The sequence below is a fragment of the Anser anser genome (assembly GCF_964211835.1).
Source record: "Anser anser genome assembly, chromosome: 8".
NCBI classification, from domain to species: Eukaryota; Metazoa; Chordata; class Aves; order Anseriformes; family Anatidae; genus Anser; species Anser anser.
This window is the reverse complement of record NC_139728.1, coordinates 28,620,346-28,643,894: the sequence shown is the minus strand read 5'-3', so window position 1 is coordinate 28,643,894 and position 23,549 is coordinate 28,620,346. Positions and strand designations below refer to the sequence as shown.

Sequence of the window (23,549 nt, the reverse complement as noted above, 5' to 3'; positions counted from 1 at the left end):
TAATGTAAGCTTTTGTTTTCCAGTGAAGTCAAAAGATTTTCTGATTAAGTGCAAGTGGGTCAGCATCTACTCGCCTTTCCACTCTTACTTCTTTTAATCCACCAGAGCAGTATCATTAACACCACCACTCTTTGCACTTTTCATTCTATCACCTTTAATGTTACTATAAAGCTAGCCTATAATGTACTTAAACATTACTAGGTCTACTTCACAAATCAGCTGAATAAAGGAAAAAGTCAAACAATTTGCCCAAAGCCAGAGACAGAATCAGTGGCAAAGCTGGGAATAAACCCACGTTCTCTGATTCTCAAGTCAGGTAACATCTATTGTTTGCTCATTCACAAAATTCTGCTCTTATTTACACCAAAGTAAACTCAGAAGAACTTGGTACTACAGTGGTCTATGTTACATTTGAAGTAGTACAGCTGATAACAGAACTTCACTCAGCATATGTATTATCTCCTACTACCAGGCTGCTAATAGGAATTACATTGGCAAACACAGCTCTTTTTTCCCGTCGGTAAGAAATACTATGCTACAGTTTATATGGTATTTGTTTGATCCATAAAGCAATCCATTTCTTATCTCTAAGACATTAAACAAGTCTGCAGATTTGAGGTGTTTTAACATTTCTGGACATTGGTATCTGCTCATACTTAAGGAGTTACAATATGAACTGGGATGCTGATAAACACAGAAAAGCCCTTCTTCTTTAACCCTTACTGCTAATGCTGCAGAAAAAGTCAGGCACACTTGGGTAGAAAATGTACAGAAACTCTCCTCTCCATCCCTAAATCCTATTCCTGTGTTGCAGATATAAAGTATTATCCACTGCATATTTGCCTGCTTCCTGAAGTCACCATCAAAAAAATTGCAACTGCCCACATTAGGACAAATTAAGAAAGTTACAAAATACAGCAAAAATGTGTATGGGAGGAAAATTTAGGCAGTAAAGTTTAAAGGCAGCCAAATGAAATGCTCATGTGAAACAGATCCTGTGTAATTAGCCACTAGGGGGAACAAGAGTCATGCTGCTTAATTAAGGTGAGGTCACTTTTAGCAGTGGGCTGGAAGGTTATCCTTTCCCAAGCAAGCTGGGGATGCTCAAACACTTTCCCTGTAAACTTTTAAGTGGGACAAAGCTTTTCTGACATTTGGCAGGGTTTCAACTTCCCCTCCCAGGTCTGTGTGGGCCTTGGCACAAGCAGTTAACTAAACGTGAAAGACTCATACACCTTTCGTATTTTCTAGCTGCAGTTAACCTATTTTCCCACCTGTAGCACCTGGTAAAATATTTGAACCAAAACATGGGAACAGAGGGGAGGGGAAGAAGAAAAGGGAGAGGCTGTGTTTTTCAGATAGTGTATGCTTTGGTGTCGTCTCTTCTAAAGTAAAAGGGGAGAAAAACCACACACAGCTCATATGCAAGCTGTGTGAGAGTTGTAAAGCAACGCTCAGTGATATGGTTAGAATAAGGTAGTGGTAAGGGAGGAATTGCCAGGCACCTGCATCCATACCTGTCTGTGTTGACCTGAGAAACTGGCCAAGTGCTGCCCCGTGAAAAGGAGATGAATCTCCTTCCAGAAGGCAAAGGAGGTGCTGATTACAGTTCTCAGCTTCATGTGGCTCCCTCTCATTTTCCTATAGGGAGACGTACTACGTGATGTTCCCTAATCAGAGTGTGTTGCGAAGTTACACCCTAGCCCCTGGGGAACAAACTCTGCTCCACATGTGTTCAAGCTCTCCACTCCCACACCATCCACAGTGACCAGCTTTTTGTGACCCTGGGGCATGGCTGAAGCTGCAGGAGAAAAATGAACGAGGCAAAAAGTAAAAGCCCCTCTCAGGCCACTCTTTGCTGCCGCTGCTCAGGACACCAACCCATTCATCAGTATGGCTGGGACTGAATCACTGGCAAACAATCTTTTCTATTACCATAAAAATGACCAAAAAAGTAATAGTTATAGCCTGTAAACACAAGACCCACATTAAATAAGAGCTCTACGTGGTACGCTGTGACTGGTAAGTGGTACACTGTAACTGGAAGCAGGAGCCCGCTCCTATTAGAGCCAGCTCAGCCTAAAGAGTATCAGATGTTACTCAGGCCTTAGAAGGTCTGAGACAAACTCTGTGTGTAAGAGAAAAAGAAGGCAAATGACTCATGACAGAGTTTGTTTTAATATAAATGACTTTTTCTGGCTCTTTGCTTTTAAAGACTTGCCATTTTCAGATCTTGAACAGCTAACCTAGGCAGCTGGCTTCCCTAACCAGTGTCCTTCATTTTGTGTATAAAACGCTGGCATTTCCAAACTCGTATTCCTCTGGCTAAGGGAGGGCAGTTTATTTTAGCACTGCAATCAATGCCACCATAAATCTTTCCTCTTCCAGTCCAAGAACACTGGCATACCCTAATCAGTGCTATATGGATACGCTGTACCCATAAAAAAAGCAAAATGCACCACAATGCTTAACCGAAGTACTACAGGCCTTGAGAGCAGACCTGAGGAACGAGCACACTGAATGAGCCCCCAACCTCCCCTTCCTCTTTGCTTTTTGCTATGTGAGGATGTGGGCATGGGGCTAAGATATGGAAAGAGTAGAGAAAGTAAGAGAGAACAGAATAGGAATAATATAAAATAGGAGAAGAAGAATCAACAGATGAGAAAAGCAAAAAAGTGAAAAGAAAAAAAAAAGAGAGGCACAAACAAGAAGCTGGCAAGAACACAACAGGGAAAAAAAATCAGAGTGGGAATAGGGATGTAGGCAGAGGGAGATGGTAGGGATACTGGGTATTTTATACCCAAAAAGCCCCATTCTCCACCATAACTACATTCTTTCTCATGTTTCCTTTAGTCTCTTTCCATGCCTGTCCCCTGGGTCTTCTCTGGGATGAGTGGAACTTCCCCATCCAGAAAGCCGCAAGTTTGGCATTTTGTGTCCTATGGCAAATGTGCTGGCTACACGGTGTTTCCATGGGGGCAGAGTCACACAAACAAAACGAAAAGCAAAGCTTGCCTCGTCTCCCTTCCATGCAGTACAAGAATCATCCCTTAGATGGGACCATTGCAAAATTAAACAGCCTTACAACCACAGCCAGTAAATAGTGAGTAATGTGCTTGTATATACAAAGCTTTTATACCAAACAGTCAAAGAAAGTGAGGATAGCTCATCACAAAAAGACCCCATTTATTAGAAGAGCTTCAAACAGCTTAGCATCTTTAGGGCCATTACTCATCTCTTTCACCTAAGCTAAGTGCCAGCTTCCATCCTCGAGGCTAACACATCCAATTTATCAGCTGTAGGACGCTCAAACACAGTTTCCCCCAGTCCAGTCTAAAGATACAGGATTCAATACCTCAACTATTTAATGACAACAGACAGGGAGAAGCCAATCTGGGAAAATTTTGCAAAAATTCTTACCAGACGTTTTGAAAGCAAAAGGAGCCTGACACGAGGCTGCTAGACTCAGAAATACTTTGCTGAATATATCCAAGGAGTTTAACATAGTTGTGAGCTACAGGGCTGGGCAATGAAGGACCTTCCAAATGCAACACACTATCATTCTTCAGCCCCCAGTTCCAGGAGGGAGAGGTTGGGCTGGGTGACAGTATGGCCCTCCATACACATTCTTGTCCTGGAGAGATTCTTCGGAGAAAAAAAATACTGATTAGAAGTCGTTTTTCTTTCCCAGAGTGTTTTGCTTTGGAAGGTCCCCTAGGGACAGTTCTGCTTCCAGAACTCCAGAAGAAGCAACACAGCTGTGCAGGTGAGATGTAACCGTTCCTCAGCCTGCACTGCCACGTCACTTTACTCCGTTCCTCGGCAAAGCAAGGTGCTCCCCTCAGCCCTTCCACACCCACGCTCCTTCCTGAGATCTCTGCCTGGTAAAGGGCTATCTGGAAGCTGCGTGAAAAACAACAACTTTTAGAAGGTTCCCACACAAAGAGGCCCTACGTGGGTCAAAAACATCATGTACTGAAGGTTAGTAATGTTCAGGGGAATGCAACCCCTAGGACTATTACACATGAAGTATATTCCCTATAAATTATTCTTAGCTGAAAACTGCACTTGTGAAAGATAACAACGCAACTCATTTTTGCTGCTTATCCACTCCCATAAGGCACAGCAAGATACGGGCACAGCGCTCCTCCTTATTCATGGTCCCCTGGTGTTTTTCAACCCTAACCTGGAGGAATATCTTTGTGCAAAAATCTGCAAGTTATGCTTTTCTATGCCCAGTTAGTGGTTAGCCTTTCTGCTTATATTTCCTTCAAGAGTGACAATTATGGTCTGCTAATCGCTACGTGGACACTTGTCCCAATAAAAACAAATCAGAACCATACAGCAATTTTATCTGGATTCTCTCTACGGGTCACTGTCCAATTTCCAGTATTAAATTGTGCATTAAAAATATTTAAGCACTGTGGGTGTGAAAAGTTGCTTCAGAACACAAAAGCAAGCAAGGGTTGGGAGTGATCTACGTCTATATCTAAGAAATCAAGGAAGCAAGAACCTATGACTTAGCAAGACGAAGAAAGGAGAATAAGAGCTGGATTCCAACGCTGAAGATGAGGGATGCCAGTATGCTAATAAAGCAACTGGCTTTTCTTGCTAATAAAACTAATAGGGCTTATGGGATCTCTAACACTTCCAATCCATGATTATATAAAAGAGAATAAAGAAATATCTATTTAACATAAACCATAGTGAAATGAAATGCATTGGAAATGTTTAGATGGTAAGAGTCTTATTAAGCTACATTGATCGAGCAAATTTTGAGAAACAAAACCCTCTAGGCACCTTTAGTAGAAAGGATGAGGTAGTACTTACATGGTAAAAAACCATCAGATATAGTATGGCAAAAGTATGTCCAGGTGATACAACCTACTGGCATCAAATCCCGTAAGTAAGTGATCAAGACATTCTTCAAAACTTTACCATAAAAAGACCACGAGCTCTTCAGACAGCCAGTGCACTGACTCTACATGCTCGTGCTTTGCTGCAGAACAGTCTGATCCCCTGCGCTGACATAGCAAGAGTGCAAATCCCAGATGGAAAATTAATCTCACAATGTAGCCAGATTGAGTTTCCAATTCTCTAGTGCATAACTTGAAGGTTGTTCTGCTCAGCTATTGAAGAGGTGAGGGCATGGAGACTTTAACTTGTTTGACATCTCAAACATTATTTAAGCAAGACACTCTGAAAAGGACCTTGCTGGCCACTGACAGTTACAAAGGATGCATGGTATCCTCCTTTGTACTCAAACCTCCCATAAAATATTGCTATCACGCTCTTCCCTGCCTACATGGCCTGGACAGAAGGGGAGTCCAAGGTCCAAATGACTTCAGCCATGTTTTTGAGCATGTGGGTAAAACCTGGCCTTAAAATAGAAAGGAGATGGATCACTGTAGGTTTTACAGAAAGCATCTGTCTACTATAAAGACACATTTATGGCTTCCTCATATTTATGGTTTTCCTCAAGACAAGGCCAGCAAGCTAGAATAACGTTAAGGTAGCAATATTAAAAACACAATTTGTTCTACAAGCTGTTCAGTCTTAGTCTGCTTGAAAAAAAAAATCAACTAATTGTACATAAACTCCACAGCCATGGTCATATCGGGGCTTGTTCCATAAATGTGCAACAGCAGAATCTGAATTATTCTAGTCAGCATATCTTCTCCTGTTTGCCAGGTCTTGGGTTTACTGACAGATGAGAAGAATACTCCTGGTCAAGTAAGAGTCTCAATTGCTGCAGATTAACAAAACGCTGCCTCCTATTCTTTGCCAACATCAGCTGATGTGAGTTTATTAAAAGCTAAAAGGCATGACAATCTAAGTGCTGAGCCCACAGAACAGATTTTATTTACATACATATGGCTGCTTCTAACATGGTCAGCGGGCATGCACAAGCAAGATGTAAAAGTCAGGTGAAGTCAGTGGAAGGACACCAATGTGCAAACCTGACTGCATCTTCAACATAAACACAGAAAACTAAACAGATTTCTTGGGTCGTTCAAGCACCATTGAGGTGCCTTTTCAGTCCACCCTCATAAATTTAAGAATAAGTAATAAAATCTTTATCACCGTTCTCAGACAGAATTAATAAACAGATAAGTCACACTGATATGCCAACACAATGACTTTCACCGATGCCCACATGGAAGGCCACACTTCATGTCATTTCATTAGCACGGTATTTCATTACTCACTTTTAGAAAAATAATATGGCCATATCTTTAGGTATTAGATTTCTGAGATTGTTGCCTCCAACTTCAGTAGTTCTGTGCCAGATACTCAGCTAATGTAAATGGGTACAGCTCTGTTGTAGTCCACGTATCACACAGACTTACTGCAGCTGCCTTTCCTTGTCATTAAAGTTACTGAGAAATTCCAAATCTGAACATTTGTGCACTGGATGACATTTAAATTGGAGCATGCTAAGTTTGCACAGAAAGGACAGCACTGAACAAAAGACACTGCCTTTGTATACTATTACCTATAGCATCCACAAGTCATTTCTGAATGGGTAATAATATGAGCCAATTGCAAGAGCCATAATAGCCTTTATCATTTCAAGATGTGTCATCTGCAAGTGAACTGTGTGTCAGATTCCTGTTTGGGCTCCGATCCAGTGAAGTACTTCAGCAGATGGGCAGTCCTGCTTGTCTTCAGCTGAACTTCTGGCCTACTTGAAAGTTAAATGATGTACCTAAGTGCTTGATTGGATCAGGGCACTGGAGTAAACTGGTGTCAGTCCCCTGCAGTCCTGGAGCAACGCTGATTTACATTAACTGAGAATATTGCATTATGATTATGGACTACTATCATCTGTCATTTTAGTAGCTGTATGACCCGCTACTACAAACTTTGACATTTTCTTAGACAAGTTTTTACCTGTAATAATTTCAAGTGATATAAAATGACTACAAATCATCTAACGTGACAATGAACCAAACACTACCATAACGGCATGTACTAATCTGATAATACATCAAATGTATGACAACATATAGCAATAGACATAGCACTCCACCAAGAACATTTAACAGCAACAGAATTATTTCTCTCAACTCCAATATAAAAAGCAGCCAGCAGGATGATATCAAATGATGGCAGCTCTGCTTCTCATAAAAGGACCTTGGGGACTCCAAGGAGATTTGTGTATCTGCACTTCAACAGCATAGCAATGTGGAAATGTTAAAGTCAGTAAAGCAAACAGTCCTCAAATGAGAAGGGCAACAGATGTCAACCAGTATCACATGTCAGTAAACAGCAACAAGACAGAGGGTACTTTTCTTAGCACTTTTGTGAAAGCATCCTGCTATCAGCTACGGCCACATCTCAGCTGTTTGACTCTCTAAGTGGTGGTGCTTGTATGCGTGACCTAACTCCCACCACGAGAGGATTTCCACACATATGTGAATACTGCCCACTGAATTCAGCTGAAGGAAAGTAAAAATGTTTTCATATATTTATTGTGGCTTTCAAAAAGTGAAAAAAAAATACACTAAATATTCTCAAACTGATTGAAAGCTCATTGTGTGCTTGGCAGAGAGAGACAAGCATTTAAATTTCTCAGCTTTAATACAAAAGGATAATCCTTAGGGCAAAAAAAGAGTCCTGATTCATCCATTTTTTACCCTTAGTGCTAAGACTTCTGACAGTAAGGCCAAAATATGCTAACTAAAAAGGCACTCTTTGTACCATAAACACTAGGCCACAAGGAACTGGACAGTGGCCATCAAATCACCGCCTTTTAATTTTTTTTCTCTCATCTATATTTCTCTAAAGATTTCTGGTAAGAAGGCAGCTGACTCTATACAAAAGCCAGAGGCATTGCCAGTATCTTGGTGGTTTCATACATGATGTATTGAACCTACTTATTTATGCAAGCAAAACAAAAACCAAACCAAAACAAAAAACAACCTGTCAATTAGGCAAAGATGTATTTCAGTGTCAAAATACCATGGAAAGAGGTAAAGGGATAGGTTTCTACTGCTGAGTCACTGCTTTGAGTCCAACCCTGGCTGAAAATATACCCCCAAGTCATTGGACATCTCAGCTGTTCGTTCAGAAAACAGCTTGGTTCTCAGCAAGCAGCACAGTCCACATCACAAACTGTCCCTGACATTGCTTGATAACTTTGCTGACAGTCAGAAGTGAGAACACACGAAATGAATGGACTGTGAAGACTCAGCTGTTTTCACCACCAGAATACTGTCTCTAACAATAGGTATATGAGTTATGCACTGAAATTTAGGGTAATTTTTTTATGGAGCATGTCCTTTCAATAGAGACTGATGATATACTTATCCAAGAAGGAAAGTGAAAGAATTATTTAAATAAAGATGCCGTACCCAGCCAATACACTACAAAGAAAAGCAAAAGCTGTCTCCAAGCCTTGCCCAAGGATGGCCTCCATTGTACCATGGACTCTACCTATACTTGTACAAATGAAGAACTTTTGAAGAAAAGGAATGAAAGATCACAGCACCTTAACACACTCCTTGCGTACGCTGTGGTACCTAAAAACAACCACCTCCTTCCTCTGCATTTCCAGAATACTCTAAGGGAATAGAAGAAAAAAACATCCCAACAGGACAGGAAGGCCTTTAGTAAAAGGTGCATTAATTGGGTAAGACAAGCCAACAAAATGATTAATTTGCTACTCTCCTTCAATATTATGTTTACACAAGTTGATTATAGCACTTAATTACTAATTCACCCTGCTCAAAAACAAGAGTGCTTTAAATTTTTAATGAGATGTGGGAAGGCAATATTCCCTAACTCAACAGGGAGAAGTCATTTTATTTCCTCTTTTGATTTCCCAAGTTATTTCCATTTCTAAGGAAATAACTATCCCCTCCCTGATCTTTCACTTGGTTCTTGCTTTTGAAAATATGGAAATCAAGTAGAACACTTGTATTAATTTCAGTCCATGACCTGACAAGTAATGCTTTGGAAGAGGAATAGAGGATCAGGTCATCAACTGAAGCACGTCCACTGAAATAAGTGGAGCTACACAAAATTACACCAGAGACAGCCTGATCCAGGAAAGAAAATGGCCCCATCTCACCTCTTCCGTCAGCAGAAAACTTGAGCAGGTCCCTGCACTATGGGTGTTCTCAAAAGTGAGAGCTCTGGTCAGCAACTTCTTACCAAGAAGGTATTGCTGGAAGAGGTGCCAGCTTCTCTCAGAGGGGTAGTTCTGCTCAAATGGGGGGTAGCATCTCTCTTACATATGAAAAGACACCAGTGGTCTTGCTGAAGGGAAGCAACATATTGTTAAAATACCATCACCTACTGTAGAGGACTACGCGACCCTAATAAATAAGACAAGGTGACATGCACAAGAGCATGTGTACAACCTGATGGGGTACAAAGGGAAAGAGGCTGGATGCACATCACGCATACGGGACACTACACACAGCACTAAAAACTCACAAAGATGCACACACCCCACACACTGGGGTGTTGACACGTGTACATGCTCCAGCACCACGCGCTGCTGAGCATTTAAGCCGCTCCATCTAACAGAACATCACCACCACGCCCACCTCATTTTTGTCATACATTATTTTTTCTTTGCTGGTATCACTGCTTTGCTAAACACTCTCCAAACATTCCTGATGTTTGGAACAGTGTCAGTGCAAGATGAGGTCCTATGGAAGGAGCATTAGTAGGAAAGAAAACCAGTCCTGCTCAGACCGTAACTTCTAGCTCGATGTTTTACACCAAGAATGCCTGCAGAAAGTTACCAATAAAATATATTGTGGCAGATCATACAAAGTTTCTTCTCTTCCACATTGTCCAGTAAGAACGACCCACGTTAAGATACCAAATCCAAAATAAATCTGGTGATTTGGTTTCATACAGGTAATTTTATTAATTGCTTTAACGTGTAATTAAGGAACAGTCAGTGGGCTGCAGGATTTTATAAGGCAATAATCCCTTTCCCTGGCGTACAGCTTTGTCCCAAAACGTAGGTTATCAAAAAAAGAAAAAGAAAAAAAAAAAAGAGCTGGATGATTGCCAAATCAAACAGCACCTTCTTCCCATTTTCAATTACATACAAGTGAAGCAGAGTAATGAGGATATACTGGAAACTTTGACATTTATTTATTGAATATTTTTACTGAGAAGGAATTGCTGGCTCACTAAACCGGAAACTATATTTTTACTACAGAAACAATCACACAGAAAACCAGGATCCTGCTGCTCTGCATGAAAGGAATGGCTAGGACCAATAAATTGGCCCATCTAAGCCAGCAATGTTACGGTTATTTCATTTAATGTGGCACATATTTCAAAAATCCAAAACCCCAAAGTACAGTATATATTTGTCGTGCAATATTGCACAGCGCTGTCCTCTGTGTCAGCACCGACCCAGGCAGGCTGTGCGGCAGTTCACAGGAACAACGATCAAGACATAACAAAACCACTAAAAGGAAAAGGCTATAGCAGGGGCAAGTGAAAAGATAAACTAAATTGCAAGAAGAAATTCAGAAGATTTTCTCCCTTTTCCGGAGATTCTGGAGACTAAATAACCAAAAGCTGAAATGGGAAATATCTCTCACCACACTGTGTTTTTGTTTTGTTTTGTTTCTCTTTTTTGGATACCAATTGTTTTAATTCCCTTTTACCACAGAGGAAAAAAATGCAGAGAGAGTAAATGAAGAGGAAAACAAGGAAGTCAACATTCTTTGAAGGAACAACATATGGTGACCAGGCATGAGAGATGGAGGTTATAAATCTCTCCTTGATAGAATTACCTAAAGATGAAACTGCAGATCCAAGGGGCTTGAGCTTTTAAAACTACACACATCCAGCAAGTCAACCTGCATGGTTACAAATTTTGCATTAACCTTCATTTCCAGTATCTTTTTGCAAAGGCTCAGCATACTGAGAACGTTGTTACTAATATAGATGTGGTGAACAAAAAGCATGAAAATCTTTACTCCGCAAATCACTCAAAATAAGAAAAACAAGATATGAGAAATGAGAATGAGAAGAAAATACCGCATCCTGAAAATAGCCACTGCTGGGATGAGAAAAGGGATGGAGTCAGGAGGTGTATTGGTGCATGTTTCTTTGTGAGAAGAAACTTATTTAGGGATACCAAAGTATAGAGGAAAAGCTCATTGGTGTTCCAGCTACTATGAACAATTACCCAGGAAAGTGAAGGGTGAGCATCCCATTGTTTCACATACACTGCTGGCTGGGTTCATCATGCAGCGATGGGTTGGTAAATGAGCTCCCTCTCCTTGGAGCAATGATCCCTCACTGTTTCTCTGAAGCAGATACTTTCCCATTTCCAAATTCCAATGATGGAATGCCACAGGACTAAGGATCAGGACCGCACAGGAGTATGAGAGTAAAACAGCAACCACCACGTTCACATACGCGGACGCAGATTCAGGTTAAATCCAGATGAAGATTACCAGAACTGATTTTGAGGGATCTTGGTTTTGGGTGCTATTTCCAAGTATTCCTAAAGATGCCTGAATTTTACAAAATGGAGAACAGCCAAACCAGGAAAACCAGATAGTTTTTTATGTGTTTTGATTTTAACATGGAGCGGAAATATCCAAAAATCATTCTGAGAAATGTGACCAAAATCACTGGGACAAACACAGTAAAAATTCCCCTTCAAACAAACACAGAAATAAGGAAATAGCTTATTGTAAAAAACACGCTTTTCTCCTCTACTGTTACACTGAGCAAACAAAGCTTTGAAAAGCTCAATAACTAAGTACAAAACATCTATCAGAGGACAGATAATAACTTCTATCATTTGCAAAGACTACAATGCTCCTGAATATTTGCAGCAGCACCTCTAAGAAAGATTTATTTTGCAAGATGTGTTAGAAAAATAAATTTAAGAGAAAGCTATTGAACTGCAATGTTAGATGAACATTTACACCATCCTCCTGAAAAAGACATTTATAAAGTTTCTTGTTTCTTCATAACATGTAGCTGAATTAAAAAAAAAAAAAAAAAGGCTGTGTTTGGGAAATCACACTTATTATGCAGTGCAGAGGCACTGGGATGAAATTTGTATTTGTTCTTTTGCTTTATATACTGGTATTCCCATGAGCCAAAAGGCAGGAACCTCCCAACATACTGTAAAAGAGCAAACACTTTTTAAATTAAGAAGTCTATGACATGATGTAGTCTGACTGCAAAAGATTTCTGAAGGAGTGTGCTATGCTGACATATGCATCTATGTATAAAATATGCCTATCTTCTGACATTCTTGAATAAGCTGCTGACATATTTTGGTATGTAAGTGCAGGGATAAAACTAAAGGCAAAGGAATATACCAAAATTATATAAAAACGAATTACATAAAATTTTGCAGCATTAGATTTTTCACATGGATATGAAGACAGAATTAATAAAAACAGATTTGAGATGCTCACTGATTGCCTAACAGTGCAAGATGTCTTAAACTAGGAATGAAATACTGGTGCATTTGAAGGGAGAAGATTAACAGAAGAGTAGAAATTAAATATGAAGTCCTATCACCAAAAGCTGCTACTGAAATTACTTTTAGCAAAACAATCAAGTTCTCATTACAAGCACTGGGATTCTGAAGTAGAGATACACGTTGCACTATGTATTTGTTCAAATAGGATTCAACCTAATGGAAGAATTCTTATGAAAGCAAGCTGCTCCTCGTGCTAGGAGAGGAAATATCTTATGCTAGTAGAGTTGACAGGTGGGAAAACAAGTTTTGAGCATACAGACCCTTCTTCTGGTTTCTGTATGTTACTATTTTTTTTTATGTAATAGCAGCAAAGTCATGCTTTGGCTGATCCACTGAACGTAAGAGCCTACTGCCACTTTTACAACTGTTAAAGGACTGAAATAACATGAATAAACATGAAATTCCATTCTCATTATTAACTCTGCATTCACTCTGAGCAAGATAACAAGTGTAGGTGTGTCTTTTTTTTTTTTACTGTATATATGCTATTTTTCTTATGTTTAAGATTCCTCAATGTGAAGGAAGGAAAGTAGGACAAATATAACCGAGATGAAAGTAGGGCCTTCTTGCAGGAGCAGAGCCTTGCCAAATTCCCTTTCCTGTCTGTAAAATTACATGGTCTAACTTCAGAGAGAGCAGCTTATACTTGCATGTAGCCACAGTCAAAAGACTATTAGATCTTCTACACCCCTAGCAGAGTTTAAAAAAAAGGCTTGTGAGAAAGTGATGCTAGCTCTTGTCTGGCTGTGCAGAAGGTACAAACTTTTCCACTTGAATTAAAGTCTGCACATGGTGCCAAATGTCAAAGTGTAAAATACAATAAAAAAGAAAAAAAAGCAGGTACTACATACCTGTATAGATGCAAAATCCCCAGAAGCACAAGCTCCAAGAATAGCAGCACCCACCAAAACAGACTCCACTTCTTTGGACAGGACAACAGGCTTGCCTATACAAGAAAAAGCCATGCCTCTGTTAGAAAGAATAAAGCAGTACAGCACTAGCAGCACAATAAATAATTAAAGTAAAAATTTCAAATAAAAAAGCAATGAAAAAGGACTCAAAACCATGTTCACGCTTCCATTCATAGTTAAAATCCACTGTAGGTTAATGTAAATATCTCTGCTGTGTAGTTCCAGGCTCCAACAAAAATGCAGAATTTAAATAAAACAATTTCAGCAAAATATTAATACAGAACATAAAGCACACAAAGACCAAACCCCAGATCTTTCACAGTGGTTATTTACCTTAAGGCACCTGGTATAAACCTGTTAACAACACCCTCCAAACCCACCTGCAAATTAAAAGCTGACCTTGAGGGGAAAACAGGGAGGTATCCTTTTTGTTTCTTTTGCAATGAACAAAAAAAAAAGTAATAAAAAAAAATTTGTGTTTGTTTTTGAATATATAGCCAACAAAGCCAGTCTGTTTTTGCTGGAAGACATAAAAATATGAGTAGTAACCTTTCACAAGCTATGTATGAAATCACAAGAGAAATTTCATCTTCCCAACTGTACAAGATATTTGAAAACAAGATTAAAATCCTGGAAACAACAAAAACACCAAACTTGCTGTATATTTTGAAGTAGAATTAAAAAATATTGTTTCATCACCCATGGGAACCATCAAGAACATGCTTTCCTTCAGTTCACACAGAGTTTTCTGAGATCTGCATTACCAGTGTAAATAGAGCAGGAAAAAGAATAATAAATTAATAAAAATCTGCCTGCCTTCTTAATTCTCCTTTAAAATCCTAAATAGCACAAGTCTAAATGCTTTTCTAGCTGCACTTCAGATGCCCGTCCTCACTAAGTCAAAAAGTTTCATATTCCTACAGTATTTGGCATATGTCTGAATTTCCATTACTGACATAATTTCGTTCAGTGCGTGATGATGCAAATACAGTGGTGGGAGGAGGACTTCCTTCTGTGAATAGCCTCAGTGACATTAAGCCCCCAAAAATGCTGCTCCTGAGAGACAGCTGTAAGATTACAAGGAGCTGAAACTGGAAGGAAGATCCAAAGTGAGCTCTGAGTAACTCCTACAGAGGAAAAGGGCAAATACATGCTTTTGAAAGCGGGAAATAAAATTAATGTAAGAAACAACTATGAATGCAAAGTAAATTCACCTTCCATCCCAGGCATTCAGTTACATGATGCTAACTTCACATTGTTCCACCAGTTAAAGCTGCTAACGATCATTTTTCAGTAACATAAAGGTGCCATGGTCCTTTTTATATAATTTCTTCCTATAGATAGCACAGGCAGAGCAATGGGAAAAGAAAATGAGTACAGCAAGTGCTTGTTTGATCACTGGAATGCCTACTACCAGTGAACTAATGGAATTACAGCCTCTCTTCAGTTTCTCTGGATTAAACCAAATGCATCCACCTTAAATACGTGAGTGGAGGATCAGACACTTGAGCATTCCTCCTGTTAAGATGGACAACGGCTCAGGACTTGGGTCAACTTGGAACAGATGCAGACAACCTAAAGCTAAAGCTTACAGCTCCATGGCTGTTTGCCAGGCATTGAAGCAGAAAGCAATTTTCAGCATGCTCTAAAATTTACTGCACATTTCCTGCATCACCAGAATGAATGCAGAACTCTTACCAGACAAACAAAAAGATCAAGATACTTTTTAAGTGCCCTACAAAATTATCTATTGGATGTCTGCATGGCTGAGTCATGGGCATTTGCAGCTAACAATAATATATTCAGATTTTTTTCTTTTTGTGAAAGAATGGGGGATTGATCCTGGAATGTTAGTTATTTTATCTGATAGGCTCTAATGAGTTCAACACAACCAAGAGCATTTCAGTTAGATGAACTCTGACATCTCTTGTCAGTCACAGATTTTACAAATGGGGGAGAATTCCAGACTGCAAAAAGGCCTTTTTGTACTGGATTGTACTTGGCCATTAGTTACAGTCAAAGAACTCCTGATTACATTTTAATCAGAATACCTTTTCACTGATCTTTTATTTTACGCATCAGGAACCAGCATCCCAAACTTCACATGCTGAAATTCACCTAAAACACTTGAGTCATGTAGGGAAAGGTATGCACCTGATAACATTGTTTTTCTGAGTGTCACTCTGACAACAAAGCACTTAGTGAATTTTAAGGTCAACCGGCATTACATTTTTTGCTTCTCCATTTCTGTTTTCATCCTAGCTAAGTACATAAAGCATATTTTCATCTTCCCTCCTGCATCAATGTTATGAAGTGTGGTTTGGTGTTAGGGCAAGTCAGATTGCAAACTAAATGCCCCAAATCTGAGCATTACAACTTTATCCATGGCAGCTCAACTGGTCTTAATTTGAAATATACCCAAAGCACACATCACTTGAAGTTCCTCTTAAGTCCTTCAAACTAAATTCTGTTATTTTTTCCACATTTTTTAAAGTATATTCAACTGACACACAGGTGTGCTAAGATGTCCAACACACACAGGCTAAGGGGAGACGAGAAGTACTGGGCAAGCCTGAGACCTCCTCTTGTAATGAACTATACCCAGGACCCTCCATCCATCAGGAGTTCTACAAAATCAAATGGAACACCATGCAGGAGCAAGGATCCAAAAACTGTCCCCTAAACTATACTAATGATAAAGACATGGACAATTTGGAAAGGAATAGTTCTATACAATGGAAAACGTCCAGCATGGGCACGAACAGGAAGCTCCACAGAATTCAAATAGGATGAACCTGTTAGAGGTTTTAGTAGAAATAAAACACATCTCACATAAAACACCCTCACCAAGTGTACTCTACAGTATCCTCATGTAATTAAGTTCCTGTAATCTGTCTGAAATAAATAACTTCTACAGAATGGTTAGAATAGATTTATAAAAATCTGATAGTAAGAAACATCCTGGACATGTAATTTATACCTAATAGTTTTAAAAATTCCATACAGATATTTTTTTTTTTTAATTCTAATACACTTTCTTAAAAAGTCTTTAAGGCTAAGATCCACAAATCGGACATCATGCTGGAGGACTCTCCAGAAGGCCATTTTCTAACAATATGAATTATGGAGTTTTGTTTGCACCACATTTCTGTGTTATTCAAGTATCTTTAAATTTCAGGAAGCCCAGTTGCGCAGGAAGTAACATTTCATTACAATATTTTTGGCCAACCAGCAAAATACAGTTCTATATAAAGAAAGTATTTATTTTTCCAAAGACAAAGTACTTAGCCACCTAAAATAATAAAATAGTTTACACTCCTTTCCCCACACTTCCTCTAACTTACCAGTAATGTCAGCGTGCATCTGCACAAAGAGAGGGTTCTTGCTCAGCCCACCACACAGAAATAGGGTGTTGAGATGATGCCCTGCAGCCTGCATAGTTTCCAAAATGTGTCTTGTTCCTAACTTCAAAAAGGGAAAGATTTAAAAAAAAAAAAAAAAAAGAACAAAAGAACACAACAGATGAGCACAGGAGAACAGCCACGGGAACAGATCTTAAAGAACAATGTGCTAAAAAGTAGGATAGAAACGTGCAGATACTAACTGACCCCAAGCAGTAACCTGAGGCTGGGAAGGGACCTGTAGGGGCATGGACTCAGCTTAGCTTTAGCCAGTAAACGAAATCGTAATTAAAAACAAGAAAAATCGAACAGATGGTGCAAAGAATTGGGAAGTATATAGGCACTACGTATCACACTACATCCTTGGGATGGCTGGGGAATGGAAGAGGCATCTACCAGTCTACAGTGGCACAGGGAAAAGGGGCTTACAGGGAAGTACCTACAAGGGTGAAGGAAGTGATTACGAGAAGAGACTGAAATGGGCACCAGGAAAAACTGACGGCACCGACAAGCAGCTGGTCATCACCATGAGCAGTAGAGTACAGAAAATATTTCCAGACCCAGAACTAAACCCTACAGGGCAAAGACATTCTCACCAAAACGCTTATTTACTTTGTAAAAAAGCATCTGAAAATTACTCTCGATATAGAGATTTCAATTCTGGAGCCAAATGGCAAAACAGAAGAAAAAAATAAAGGCAAATGAAAAACCTGTATTTTCTGTCTTTTCAGCAAAAAGGAAAACCTGAAGAATTTTCTATTGGCTTAACTATTTCTCTTGGCCTTTGCCATTAGCAAAATAAAATGTTCAGTTTCATGTCTGGATTAATTGAAACATGTCTAAAATGTGGGCATATTTTTAAACTTTTCATTTAGAAGTCTCCATTCTGAGAAATTCAAATTAGAAGATTTCAGTGTTGTGCTCGGTAAATGATGAAAGCAAACACTTTGCCATTTAAAAAATATCTTTGCTTTTCAGGCTTGCTTTGTTTGCCTCTCACTATTCACTGAAGTCAACCTTTTTCCTCTTACCAGAACATTCTCAGTTTCTTTGACAAACTATTTGTCCCCCCAAATTTCCAGCTCCTTATAACACCCTGGAAGTTAATTTTGAAGTAGAAACTTGACAAAATGCCAAATTCAAGCCAAAATTTTACCCAAGCTGACTGTTGGTATGAAGACTCCTCAAGAAACACAACATGGTCAAGTTTTCACAAACCGTTACAGCATAAAGTTTTCTTTATAACCAGGTTTTCTTTAAGCTATGATGCGAGTTCACTAAGAGGTCTGCAGCCTGCAATAAATTCCTCTTAAATAAAAGCTACTGAAAATTGAAACTAGCAGAGTTTCATCAGACTTGAGACATTTACTGTGAACGACTGGCACAACCCAGGACAGGTCTTCAAATATATTTTGGTTTTTAAGGCGAGTGGTTATGAGGAACTTCAGCAGCCGCAACACCAGCTGACTAAATCCATCACTTCCCTATTGACACAGAGGGCTAATTTCCAAATCACACAGCCGCAATTTTAATTATGGAAAAATAAACTACTCAAGAAAGAGTCTGTCTCCTCCGAACTGGCTTGACGGCCACAATTATATCTCTGATCATGTTCTCATCGGTCTAACTGTTGCATCGCGTTTTGGGATGAATAGCTGCAAGGATATTCTCTTCCACTACTTCTGAAATTCAAATTTACGAACAACTTCTCTCACAACATACACATGCCAAAGACCCTGAGAAATGCTGTGAAAATTATTTTGTGTTTACCTGCCTGGAAAATTGTATTCACAGAGCAATTTAAATTAAAGCCAGACTTATTTCACTGTGGGGGGAACTAATTTAATCCTGGATTGGAAAAAATGCAAATTGAGGGGCTTCAAATGCAAATTTTATATAAAAAAGCGTCTCCTGCTGAAAAGAAAACTAAAGATTAACATTCTGTGGGCAGGCCTACACTTTTTACAAGATTTTTGCTTGGGTTTAAAGCCCATCTTGCACCATTGAAGACAGCTAACGGTACAGGACTGGGGCTGTCCTGAGCAAGAACTGTTTCCATCAGCAAAACAAAGCTAAAACTGGGAGTAAAATTAAATTTCCTAGGCATCACATCAGCAGTTAGTAAATGTATCAAGTGAAAACCAAGTCTACTTCTGTCTACTTTCTAGTTACTGTTTCAGTAGCGTTTACAGAAAAATCAACTTCTGTGAACTTACAATGAAAAGCAGTGTATGACCTTTTTATATTAAATCTGATGATCAATGCAATTAACTATCAAAATGATCTACAGATGCTGAATTTCGAGTCAAACACAGTGTTCGTGTTTTACAATAAAATGTGAGTTGTATCGCACAATGAGATAATAGGTGACTTTCCCAGGATTTCCAGCTGAGAAGGTTTCCACCTCATTAGCACAGTACAATACCTGAGCACCTGTTCGATACTGGGAGGTTTTGTTTTCAGTTTCTTTCAAGGCGGTATCAGTGGCTGGCATTGTTTAAACTCTCCTACACATTCTTATTTAAATTGGGGGATTATACCGAAGCATCAGGTAAACCAAGCTAGATTTAAAAGGATCAAAACTGACAACAATCAATCCCAGACTCACTGTTATTTGCTGAAGATGGAGGGTTAACACATAAGATGTACAATTCACAGTAAATTTACAGCAGCCGCCCACCCTCCATCCCAGATGGCTGACCCAGCCTAGCAAAGTTGTTGTTTAACCAGTAGAGGAGTTTGGAAGTTTTCCAAGTGAACAGAGTTTTGTCAGGAAAACTCCCCAATTCATCAAACTGTTAATGTTTTGCAAAAACACCTCCAGTTCAACAAGCTTTTTAAAAAAAAAATCACAAAAAGGATGTCAAAGGAATGTCAGCTGCAGTCACCAAATGCCTGGGGATAGCACGCCCCATTGCAAATACCCTGCACCAGTGTTTCAAAACAACTTCTTTGACCCAGGTTTTCATTTTAAAATAGAACTTCTTGTGAACTGGAAATCGTGGGTTCCAGAAAGTCTCTCATCTGAGAAAACTAGGGCAGAAAAAAAAGTTTTTCAATAAAATTATCCATCTATGTATGTTAGCAAACATCTGTGTTGTTCTCATAACGATTGTCTCTCGTCTGCTTTTACAGAAACACAGCCACAGACTGGAAATGCCATGTACAAGACAACTGCTTGCCTTGCAACAAAGGAGGAATGAGATCTGGTCCATTCAGTCAGGAGAGCTACCGACTGAACCACTGACCCACTCCAACTTGGCTGCGGTGCAGTTCTGGCTCATTGATCAGGCAACACAGGGAAATCCACAGATTTAGGAACAATTTGAAACTCGGGCATCTTAGGGGAGAGCAAGTTCCACGCCCACGATGTCAACACTGCCCCATATACTATCAGCCTCTTTCCTCACAGCTGCATCAGACACAAAGGTTCTGAATTGTCATACACAAACTTCTTAGGGGAACATACTCTCCACGCTCTGTCTCCTACAGCAGGGAGTCGTCACCAATGTGGGTAAACAGTATCTTGCTCCTTTAAGAAGTCCATTAAGTGAATTCAGCTATTATTAGAAATCTGTTTAGCAGAAGGGAATGATCAGTCCGCCACAGAACATGAGACAATTCATTTATTCTTTTATGCACTTAAAATGGCTTACAGCAATGGCTTGAATCGTGGCCAAGTAGATAAGGGCAAGTTCATCCAGACCCCGAGACAATGTTAGTCCAACAACCTGTGCAAAGATAAAAAAATAAAATAAAATAAAATTACAAATCCAGCCAAGGTAAAACTCTTTATTTTCTATGGTTTCTTGTTGTAACAAGTTTGAGTGCTAATTCTAAGCCCTATTTTTGTAAGCTGTACACATAATATTATGTTAAACATGTTATTCCTGATCTGGGGAAGAACCACATAAATTGCTCTTGCCCTTGCACAGAAATAAAGAACAAACAGCATATTGTGTGGGATTAGAGATAGATTAACTCTGACAGTTTTATGTTATGACTCAGACACTGCTTGTGAATGTATTTAATGTAATAATATGAAAATGCTATTACATAAAAATAAGTTTTTAAAAGCACTTCTCCCTCTCCTTTCCAAGCACCCTAACGCTGAAAGACAATTAATAATTAAATACCATATCTTAACCTCCTTTACTCTGACATAAATCAATATTGCACTGTAGTTACTCTGGATTAATATCAACATAGGCAAGACCTGAGTGCAGCGATAAATGTGGCAGAGAAAATGCACTGCTATTACCAATATTTGCGTACAGCCATCATACCAAGAGAAATTCTGATTCTGCTGAAGGCTATGGTTCTTCCATAGAACAATGCAGGTATTAATAGGACCACACAAATATGTAAGCTATCTGTATTTTTTATTGTTTCCCCCATTTGTAGTTTAAAATGTGTGGCAGTGCTTACAACTGTCCTTTTATACCTCAGCCTCAAATACAGCAAATTTTGGTGCTGGAAAGTAGCTTGAGATACTCACTTCAAGGACGAGATGACATTTTGATGTATGTTTTTGCATTAATCACTAGGCATTTTGATACCATCAAATTATGCCCTTATGACAGCTTTCTGTTATGACCCTGCACAGTAACATCCTGGCCTGCTATCTAGCCTATCTACCACCATGACGTTCAGCGAAAAGAAACATCCAAATGTTTAAATTGGGGCTGAAAAGCTCCCCAGCAAAGGATCTCTCTGGTTCCAGACTGCAATGCTCTGAAAATTTCCTTGTACAGAACGCAACATTTCAAGCCCCTTGAGTTCCAAACGTAGCATTTTGAAAACCACAGAAGATTGGGTTTAGCTTTGAACAAAGACGTATGAAGGACCATGCCTGCATATTTCTTACCATCTATGCCGATTTTTAACAAAAAGCAAAGGAGCTTTTCAGTTTCTGTTGAAGTTTACCACCCAGAAACTCTAATAAAGTACCTTTACTGAACATTTAACTTCTTTAATTAAGCCATCTCTCAAGAGAATGTTTCATTCATTTCCCAGGTAAGTATACTCAAATTTGTGCTAAAACTCATTACAGCAGAGATGCAAAATCAGGTAGGGAGGTGAGTTAACAACAAGTGTGAGCACTGCTAGTCAGTGTTCTGAAGTGTGATTCCTGGGAAAGATACTGGGAGACACACTCCTCATTTTCAGAAAATAAATGCGGCTGTAGTGATATCTGAACTATAATGATCTCTGGTTTTCTACTGAAACATAAGCACGCTTCAAAATACAGCAAGAAACCCAAATCCTATGGGATAGTTTAAATAGCTGAGGAGGAGTATGTTCAAAATTGAAAAAAAAGCTTCTTCCAGATTTTTTTTCTTTTTACCCTGTATTGACCTCTTTGCAAAGACAGGCTGTTTCTTACCATGCCCTTTAGTGTCAGATCTGTTAAGGGAGATCTGTTACCATGGAAATCTGGCCAAACATGTAAATCAACAGTGAGGAAACCCACAGGCAAGGATTTCTTAATCAGATCCAGGTGACTGTTCAAGTATGTATATATACTTTGAGCTCTAGAAGAAAAACAAGTTGGAAAAAAAGTGGGGGAGGTTATTCATCAAACATAAAACATTTGTACTACTATCAAATGCAGAAAACCCATCAAAGAATCCCAAATCCCAAAAGTAAAACAAAGGGGGAGAAAGACAAAAGTCTCTGCTTGCCAAGCTCATGGCATTGCAGAGTGCGGGCAGTGGGGCCGGCTTTCTCCATGTCCATCCAACAGATGATCCAAATTCCTCAGGTCTGTAGGATGAGGGAAGATACTAGAAGCTTGTGATCTTGAGTTTGTACATTGTCTCCTATGGGCCTCTACTCAAGACAAAGTAGTCTGATATTTTGTGCTTTGATGCTGCTCGGCTCTAACAGAAAGGTGCTGACACTGAAAGAGAAAGCTGGAGAAAAGAAAGCCGAGAGAGTTACGCATGTTTAAAAATTTCTCCAATTAATCAATAGCACTAGGCTTTCAGCTTTCCTTTTTTAAACCGTAATTATTTCAGTATGTGTTATGATTAAAATGCAGCAGTAAGGGTGGAGGAGAGAAACCAAGTGGCTGCTATTTTAGGGAGGAGCCGAACATGGGCCTAAATATGATTGTATCTAAGTTGAGATACTACACCCAGCTCCACAACATTCACCAGACATTTTCCTGGACAACCAGTAATCTTAGGACTAACAGTGAATTCTTCAGTGCTTTGGCTTGCAATAGCTCTAGTGACATTCCATTTAAAAAATGTTGCAATTATGCTCAGAATATTTTTTCAAACACTCATACTATCATAAACAGATTCGTATATATTTTTCAACTCCTTGGAAATCTCCAAGTGGGGCATTTAATTCTAGACATGTGGGTCAATAATACATCTAACCCTAATTACAATTGATTAGTCATTGTCTCATCCACTGTAGACCCAAACAGTGATATTCATTTAGCCTCTACATGTATATTCAATCACACACTAATGAGATCCCTAAGGGAATTTGGCATATGCTTTACTAGTTTGACTTCTGACCTGCTAGCAGCTGTATATTTATACTTTGCATTCAACCATTCAGCTACATGTTTTTTCAATTATACCTTACCATGTGTATGCTATCAGAGGATATCATTCAAACTGAAGTACACTTGGAAGACATTAAAATAACTAATTCACATCATTATTCACATACTTTTAAATGTGCTTTATGTGTCTTCCTGGACCTGAATGATGATAATTTTGAGGTCAC

At 39.2% G+C, this 23,549-nt stretch overlaps 1 protein-coding gene across 25 annotated transcripts in view; it reads right to left on the bottom strand.

The window, feature by feature from the left end:
• FGGY (FGGY carbohydrate kinase domain containing) overlaps positions 1-23,549 on the bottom strand; it is a 305,857-nt gene that overhangs the window by 15,757 nt on the left and 266,551 nt on the right. For all 25 annotated transcript variants that reach the window (XM_083847626.1, XM_083847610.1, XM_083847628.1 and 22 more), the window contains 4 exons: positions 22,189-22,336; positions 20,459-20,533; positions 16,746-16,866; positions 13,342-13,436 (listed from right to left, as the gene is read on the bottom strand). In XM_083847626.1, the coding sequence (XP_083703752.1) occupies positions 13,342-13,436; positions 16,746-16,866; positions 20,459-20,533; positions 22,189-22,336 (439 nt within the window). The remainder of the gene's footprint in view (positions 1-13,341; positions 13,437-16,745; positions 16,867-20,458; positions 20,534-22,188; positions 22,337-23,549) is intronic.